General features: G+C 43.8%; 1 protein-coding gene across 1 annotated transcript; it reads left to right on the plus strand.

Moving 5' to 3' along the window:
• Positions 1-437: 437 nt before the first annotated feature.
• LOC124150982 lies at positions 438-7,138 on the plus strand. Its single transcript, XM_048395931.1, has 6 exons — positions 438-622; positions 2,076-2,186; positions 3,136-3,214; positions 4,395-4,565; positions 5,441-5,541; positions 7,023-7,138. The coding sequence occupies exons 1-6, from the start codon at positions 485-487 to the stop codon at positions 7,068-7,070; spliced, it is 648 nt and encodes a 215-aa protein (XP_048251888.1). The 5' UTR covers positions 438-484; the 3' UTR covers positions 7,071-7,138.
• The last annotated feature ends 1,819 nt before the right edge of the window (positions 7,139-8,957 follow it).

An 8,957-nucleotide genomic window follows, 5' to 3' on the forward strand; every position in this document is an offset into this window, starting at 1 on the left:
TGATAAGATGATTGTTCATAGATTTTACATGCACGAGCCAAAATATTTTTATTATTATAATTATTGCTCTACATGATACAACTTCAGTGCACCAAAATTGACAAGTGCTCGTTCTTCAACACACTATCGGTGGGGTCGCCAAATGTTAAAAGGGTTTGCTCGTCACGCAGAAAGTCCTGTTTGGATTCCTACAAGCGCATAATACGTGAAATATTGTCAAACCAAAGTTTTTTGAGCGTTTCACCATGGCCAGGAGAAGAAACGGGGTCCACATTACTCTGACGTGAGGTGCGACGTCTTGAGAAAGCGAACGAGCGGGGAAAACGAACACGTGTCCAAATGTCAGGTGACCAGAAACATTATACTGTCCGTCACAACGTCAATCCCTGAAGGAAGGCTTTCAAGTTTTTGAAGATACTGTCTAGGACAGACATAGAACACCTGATAAGATTGTAGACAGATCTTTGTTGAGATTACAGTAACAATGTTGGGAGTCGCGGTTGTCCTTTGGTCATTGACGTCCGTTGTTAACGGTTACTATATATGTGCCCCATACCAGTGGGAGGGAATCCAGGCTGTCGTCACGGGGACGGAGGTGGCAGGGACGTTGACGGTGATCCAGGTGAGTCGACACAGGTGGCCAAGACGCCCTTAAACATTGTAGCCACTGTTGCGTATGTATATCCGTGTTATATCTAGGACGACTATTTAAGTGGGCGATTCCAGGGTAATAACATCGTTTGTTTCGACTACGATCCTCAATCACCCCTTGAATACATACGGCCGCGAGGCATCGAGTCATTATTTGTTTCCAAGGAATCAAGTCTGGTCCCTGCGAGGGGAAACCAAACTGCATCACAGTAACTGCATTATTTGCCTGCAATCTACACATTGCTTACATATCAGGCAACGGTAGAGTTCGCACACAAGTTTTGCTGTTTGTTTGTTATATAACGCCTTACTCAGCAATATTCCAGCTATATGACGGCGGTCTGTAAGTAATCGAGTCTGGACCAGACAATCCAGTGATTGACCTGAACATCGATCCACCAGTTGGTATACGATGACATGTATCAACCAAGTCAGCGAGTCTGACCACCCGATCTGGTAACTCGCCTCTTACAACATGGGTTGATGAAGATCATTTCAACCCCGGATGATCACTGATGCACAAACTATGCATTGAGTTTGACTCACTGGACTTCAGTGAGTTATACCAACCCTATTTCAATACTGGACTTATATCCTACACCGAATATAGGCCGTGTGTATTGACGGGGAGATGAAGAAACCTAGTGTAGACGAGCCTGTGAAGTATTGACGATGGGGATGCCAGGTGCTTAGAGTACAAACAGAGCGTCATATCACATTACAACTGGCTTCAGTCAATTCCAAACCCCTGGGGGACACGGGTGTCACAGTTGTCGCGACACGGAGTTGCGTCCCTTAGTTGTGACAGTTGTTAAACATGTATGGACTTCTTCGCTTCACTTTTTCAGCGACAGCAAGCTGACACACAGTTATATTCTGTAGCTATATCACACACAATATCACACACAACTCACTCACCCTAATTATCTATACATACAACACTGTTCCAGTTTACATCACGGCACACTACAATTCGAGCCTAGACTAGACAAAGCACTGGCTGTAAGCGTGTTCTCGTTGGTTTCACCGAAGTGGTAAACGTCTGAGACCTGCATCACTTCGGGCTTTCCTCCCACATTAATCTGCCACGCCGTGAAATAACTGGAATACTGTTAAACGCGGCGTTAAACATAATTCACTCACTCTAAGGGAATTATGAAATTGACTAGAATTGTCCTCTAAATTGCACCCAGAGATATTCATTTCTGGAGAGGCAGTTATGTTGTGAGTGAGTGAGTTTTGTTTAACGCCGCTTTTAACGTTATTCCAGTTATATCACGGCGTGTCGGCTTAATGTGGGAGGAAAGCCCGAAGTGATGCAGGTCTCAGACTTTTACCACTGACACCTGGCGTTAAACCCAACTCACTCACTCGCTCACTCACTACTGTATACTCTTAAGAAAATATACGTTATATCCTGACAGAGTACAACCAGGTTCTCCTTTGATGTCAACAACACCAGAATAGCTGCCTCAACAACCGGGTCACGGAATGGCGGTTTGTTCAAGAAGGACTTCCTGTTCCTGTATCAGCAGGTACCAATATTGACCCATGAAGATTATTGGTCCCCAGAAACCTGGGGTCGTAAGAGGTGACTTAATGGATAGGGTGGTCAGGGAGACGGTCGATTTGTGTCAATATACCCCGACGACGTGGATCGATGTTCTTAATTTTTTCGAACTTGAGCATCTGGTCCAGACTCGAATATTTACAGGCCGCCGTCATATAGCTGGAATATTAGTGCGGCGTTGAATACCAAACAACAAAAGCATACTGCTTGTATTCCCCCGTGAGGCCCCGACCATGAATAAGTCCCCAGCACTTAATGAATCAGGTGGTCAGACTCTGTCACTCATCATTACGCGTTCTAAAAGAGTCTCAGCTGATGTATTCCCAAGAATCTAGTTGTAGCCAATACCTATGATGGGAATGCTTTGTTTTTGTTTGTTTGTTTGTTTGTTGCTTAACGCCGCACTCAGCAATATTCCAGCTATAGCGGTCTGTAAAATAATCGACCAGACAATCCAGAAATTGACATCATGAGCATCGATCCACGCATTTTTGAAACGATGACATGCATCAACCAAGTCAGCGAGTCTGACCACCCGATCCCGTTAGTGGCCTCTTACGAATAGCATAATCGCCTTTTACGGCAAGTATGGGTTGTTGAAGACCTATTCTATCCCGTATCTTCACGGGTCGCTTGTTTCTACAGAATCCAGGGTCACGTGGGTGCTTGTTTTTCTTTATCAAGTTGAAAACAGATTGGCAGCCCCAACAAATTTGATTCATGCTGTTCAAAAATCACTTGGTTAGTCAACTTATATAATTTATATTGGCATAACATTTACTGATTCACCTAAAAACAAGCAACGACTCAGGATCCTATGACTTCCATTCCTATATTTGAAAATGACCAAAAGACCAAGGAGCGAAGTCTCTCTGTCAGCCATGTTCACGTGTTCCTGTGTTTGTGGTCCTCAGAGAAGAGTTTACATCATGGACGGGGGACGGTGCCGGGCACAGCAACTCCTCCACGACTTCCCGTCTCCATGTCTCCCCCGTAGGTAGCCGAATAGTCGTACATCTATCTCAATGTCTCCCCCGTAGGTAGCCGAATAGTCGTACATCTATCTCAATGTCTCTCCCGTAGGTAGCCGAATAGTCGTACATCTATCTCAATGTCTCCCCCGTAGGTACCCGAATAGTGGTACATCTACCTCAATGTCTCCCCCGTAGGTAGCCGAATAGTGGTACATCTATCTCAGTGTCTCCCCCGTAGGTAGCCGAATAGTGATACATCTATCTCAATGTCTCCCTGTAGGTAGCCGAATAGTGGTACATCTATCTCATTGTCTCCCCCGTAGGTAGCCGAATAGTGGTACATCTATCTCCATAAGGATTGAAAGATTAAATGTTATAAATTTCCGATATTTGCATTTTAGCTATTATTAAAGTTGATTGTTCAGTTAGAGAAATATGATGTCACTTTGCTTTGTTGAGAACAATACAGCATGACGCCATCGATTGTTCCGGAAAATGGTAAACCTCAAAGACCTGCATCACTTCATGCTTTTCTTCCTAATCAACCTGACGCGTGATATAACTGAAATACTGTTCAAGGCGGCGTAAAACCCAACTTAGTGACTAACACATTGTTCATAACGTCACAAATTGATAACGTTCCTCCTCGAGTATGAATGACGTCATTCCCTAGCCAAATCTCGCGTCTAACACTATTCCATAACATGGCGTATTGACCTAGCAGCTCGCTGGTTATTCTACAATTCACCTAACTTGTCCAGTAACATGATTTATTACATTTCTGTGTCGCCTTACACCAAAAACAAAGTTATAGGATAGCCTAATGGTTAAATAGGTGTATTTGGATGAGCACAGTACTCAGAATGGCAAGCTAAGGACAAGACGGCCGCTGCAATGAGGCTAGAATTGGGGATCTCCGGCCATCGTAGAGTCAGAATAAGAACAACAAGAGGAAAACTTGCTATCTGAATTTGAGAAGAAACAACAAAATAAATTTATATACACAGAAATACCGTCAAACTGGCTATTTTCAGCATGTTGATGAGTGGGTGAGTCTTAACGCCGCTTTGAAGAGTATTTCACTTATATCACGGCACGTGAACTTGATGTGGGAAGAAATTCCGAAGTGATGCAAGCCTTATAACCAATGTTAAACGTCACCATCTGCAAATCATTGATGTCATTTGTTTCCCCTTCAGAGAAGTTCACGTTCTCCGGGGGTATCATGTTGTTCGGGCTGCCTGATTCAACCAACAACCTGCATATCCTTGGGTTTAAGGGTGATGTTGGCGACCTGTACTGCCACGTGCAAGCGTCGTATGAGACACACATACCCGTCACTATGCAGCAGACTGGAACTGTCAACAACGGTGAGTCTCTAAATACATTCCGTTAAAATTACCGGACAGGATATTTCCCAGTGCATCATGTATTTAGGCTCTGTTTGTAAAACATTATGAGTGCAGTTATAAATTATAATAGAATTTTGCCGTCTTCCTTTCGAAATCCCCGGAACTGTGACTTTGCCTCTGCAACTTCATCAGGTCCTGGAGGATGGATGTTCCCAGTCGAAAAGCTACAAAGGTCTTCCGGTATCTATGCAGGTGACCTGAGACCAGAGTTACCTCCTTAAGTTTTACCCGTAAGAAAGATAGCAGAATATTGTGTCCTGTCTCAATGGTTTGTTAAGTACCTGCCAATTTCGTTGAGTGACTTGTGATCGTTGCTGGTATTAAATATTAGACATTGTTCTTTGGTTTTTTTTAACCACAATGTGTATTCCAGCTTTCCATGATTTGATCCCAAATTGAAGGCTGACGAGTATGGTTCGCTGGATGCTTCCGGTGAACATTATTCACAATGATTACTGCAAACTGAAGACTCGCAACACGAGTACAGCATATAAGTGATGTTAATGATAGTTGGCTGTCTTGTCACAAGGAAAGTAATGGTGGAGGCCCTCATCCTGGCGGTGGGGTAGCCTAGTGGTTAAAGCGTTCTCTCGTCACGCCGAAGACCCGGGTTCGTGTGTGAAGCCCATTTCTGGTGTTCCCCGCCGTGCTATTGCTAGACTATTGCTAAAAGCAGCGTAAAACCATACTCACTCACTCCCCTCATCCTGGGCCAATGAAAGCCGATGTGTTTCGGCTCAATACATCCGATGACCATTAAAAGTATCACGTTAGCTTGCAACAGGTGTACAGCCTTTAAGGAATATCAGTCATTGGGTTTTGCCTTGTCACAGCGCCCGTGTTCCGGACGACAAACTACGCGAATGTAACAATGGGCATCAAGAACCCGGATGTTTTCACACTCCCGTCTATCTGCAAGACAGCAGAAGTAGAGGTTGGTTAATTTTCCTTGACATTTAAGATTTATTTATTTATAACATAAAGTAAACGATAGCAGTCCACCACTCCCAAATCCTCAAAGAATACTTGAAACATATTTAAGACTTCATATTCCTAATTATATTCGCAACCGCTTTGATTGAAATGAGGGTGGGGGCACTGGTGGCCTAGTCGTCTTAGGCGCCGCGATTCGCTGTGCAGAGTTGCGTCCCTTGGACACGCCAGAAACCTAAGATTGGTTCGAATCCCGGTTCGCCCCAATTATGTTTCTAGGTTAGTCAGCACCATACCCGTGCTTGTGGGTTTCACCGAAGTGGTAAACGTCTGAGACATGCATCACTTCGGGCTTTCCTCCCACATAAAGCTGACACGCCGTGATATATCTGGAATACTGTTAAAAGCGACGTAAAACCCAACTCACTCACTGCTGAAAACCTATTTTAACCAGGATCTTCACGGGTCTATCACCTTGGTGAAACCCACGAACCTGGTATGGTCCTGACACTAATATCCTAATAGAATGGAGACATCATACACTGGAGAATCGAGGATGCGTCCTAACGGACCATCTTTATCAAATCATATGTAGTTGGTATCTGCACTGTAAAACACAAACCTCAGCACGTCCCTTGTCCCATAATTTTGACATGTTTAGATCTAAACATGATGAGGATTGTGTTTGACAGCTAAACGTGTTTAGGCTCTGAATGTGGAAGACCCGTATACCCCCCTTATGGTAATTTTAAAAAGGGGAGCTTTGCATTTTTTTTGCGTTTAATCGGGACACATGTGTGTGTGTGTGTGTGTTTGTGTGAGAGAGGGAGAGAGAGAGAGAGAGAGAGAGAAAGAGAGAGAGAGAGAGAGAGAGAGAGAGAGAGAGAGAGAGAGAGAGAGAGAGAGAGAGAGATACGAACCAGTGGTATATGCGTTATGCAGTACCTGTGAATCTGATCTGCACATCTGATTTAAATATACATCTCATTCAAATTTTACTTAACCCAATGATATGCGCTTCATCTGAACGTACTTAGGTTAAGATTATTTAAGTAATACACAATGATATGCATTCTAACTATATTAAAACAGTAAACATGTTATATTTGGATCATGTGTAGCATTTAACATATTAAAATTCTAAACATGTTCAGATGATGGGGATGTTGTGTTTAGGGAGTGTTTAGCCTGTGAGACAACAGCTCATTTTGTGCAATTAGACCCCAAACGTGTTGTGATAGAACACACCAAATGTGACTTCCGTTTAGGATTTAAACACATTCCCAAACATATCTAGATATAAACATGTCTTGTGTCTGTTTATATTCTAAAAGAACGTTTCTACAGTGAATCTGGATAGTTATTACTCTCATGTTGTATTGCTGATATGTCATTCTCGTATTAATGAACCATGTCCTGATTGGTTGAGTCCATAGTGAAGCTATTTGCCTAAAAACTAACTCAGCTCCTTATATTTTACAGGGTACTTTCGACGCACCTGGTTATTTTATCGGATTCAATTTTCAGTGAGATTGTTTTAGGTTGTCCCAGGGAAGGAGCACTAAGTGATTGTAGGAATAAAGTGAGAGGAGTATTTCCTTCCGACTGGTTTGTCTTAAATGTAATCTCAAAATTATTATGGCGATGTATTATGTCACCAATGACAACGAGAGGCGCCCCTACACATGGAAAGAAGCAAATTAGAAGATAAAAGTTTGGCTGCCAGCCGTCTCCTTGAGTTATCGTTGATAATAATAATCAGAATATTTTTTTCTATATTCACAAGAATATGATTTTACGATTCCCACTATTAAATATCAATTATATACCAGGTGGCGCCTGTGACAAAAAATAAGTCAATTGTTCACCTGAAAAAGCACATTTGTCAAGAATATGGAATTGCATCAGTCATCCTTTTTGTCACTTATGTTGGCAAACATGGATCATGCTATCCCCAAGAAGTCGACCCTGGGTTTATCCAACTTCCAGCAATATTCCAGACATATCACGGTGGAGAACACCAACATTTGACGTGGCACTGTAGAGGATAGATTTCGGGTGTCGACGATCGAACACGTGGACCACTGGGTGACTAAGCCTCCCCTAAAACATTACTAAACCGGAAATTCCAAACAGAACTTCAGTAGATGAAGATTTTGATTGCGTTGTGTACTTTGTGCTGACAGAGTCGCGGTGTTATGTATAATATTGACGTTTCCAACATGGTATTCCACCATACAGGTAGATTCATGGATAAATGCCTACATGATTCCCGGTATCAAGCAGAAATATTTATGTCGTGTTGTAAGATGTACAGAATAGGTCAGCCATCAGGTATCTGACCTGATTCAGCGAGGCCCCCATGACATCCCGGATGTGCAGGGTGTCCCTTTACAATGAATCCCAGGCTGGTCGATCTGTTTCAAGATGCTCACAGTTTCTGGAACATATCTGATAGCTTCTGACAAATTAGATCAATTTATAACCGGTTTACCTATTAATACATCAGGGTTTGGGTCAGTATCGCGACAGGGACATCTGCAGACAAGTTGGGAATCAAACCAGCGTTATGGCGGTAAGAGCAAATGCACACACAACTGGGCTACCTCACCTGCCACACACAGAGGTAATGGATGATAAAGTCAAATAGTAACCCAACTGACTCACTTGAGGACCCAGCTCATTCACTTGAGGACCCAACTGACTCACTTGAGGACCAAACTGACTCACTTGAGGACCCAGCTCACTCACTTGAGGACCCAACTGACTCACTTGAGGACCCAACTGACTCACTTGAGGACCCAACTGACTCACCTGAGGACCCAACTGACTCACTTGAGGACCCAACTGACTCACTTGAGGACCTAACGGACTCACGTGAGGACCCAACTGACTTACCTGAGGACCCAACTGACTCACTTGAGGACCCAACTGACTCACTTGAGGACCCAACTGACTCACTGGAGGACCCAACTGACTCACTTGAGGACCAAACTGACTCACTTGAGGACCCACCTGACTCACTTGAGGACCCAACTGACTCACTTGAGGGCCTAACTGACACACTGGAGGACCCAACTGACTCACCCGAGGAAACCAACTGACTCACTTGAGGACCCAACTGACTCACTTGAGGACCCAACTGACTCACCTGAGGACCCAACTGACTCACTTGAGGACCCAAATGACTCACCCGAGGAAACCAACTGACTCACGTGAGGACCCAACTGACTCACTTGAGGACCAAACTGACTCACTTGAGGACCCAACTGACTCGCTTGAGGACCCAACTGACTCACTTGAGGACCCATCTGACTAATTTGAGGGCCCATCTGACTCACTGGAGGACCCAACTGACACACTTGAGGACCCAACTGACTCACTTGTGGGCCTAACTGACTCACTGGAGGACCCAAC

This window comes from Haliotis rufescens, unplaced genomic scaffold (assembly GCF_023055435.1).
Source record: "Haliotis rufescens isolate VD_foot unplaced genomic scaffold, xgHalRufe1.0.p SCAF_15, whole genome shotgun sequence".
NCBI classification, from domain to species: domain Eukaryota; kingdom Metazoa; phylum Mollusca; class Gastropoda; order Lepetellida; family Haliotidae; genus Haliotis; species Haliotis rufescens.

Bases quoted from the DNA above. Each gene is read 5' to 3' on its own strand.
- LOC124150982 (XM_048395931.1), top strand. From the start codon at position 485: ATGTTGGGAGTCGCGGTTGTCCTTTGGTCATTGACGTCCGTTGTTAAC. The intron at 2,187-3,135 runs GTACCAATATTG...TGTGGTCCTCAG, and splicing joins TCCTGTTCCTGTATCAGCAG to AGAAGAGTTTACATCATGGA. The intron at 3,215-4,394 runs GTAGGTAGCCGA...TTTCCCCTTCAG, and splicing joins CCCGTCTCCATGTCTCCCCC to AGAAGTTCACGTTCTCCGGG.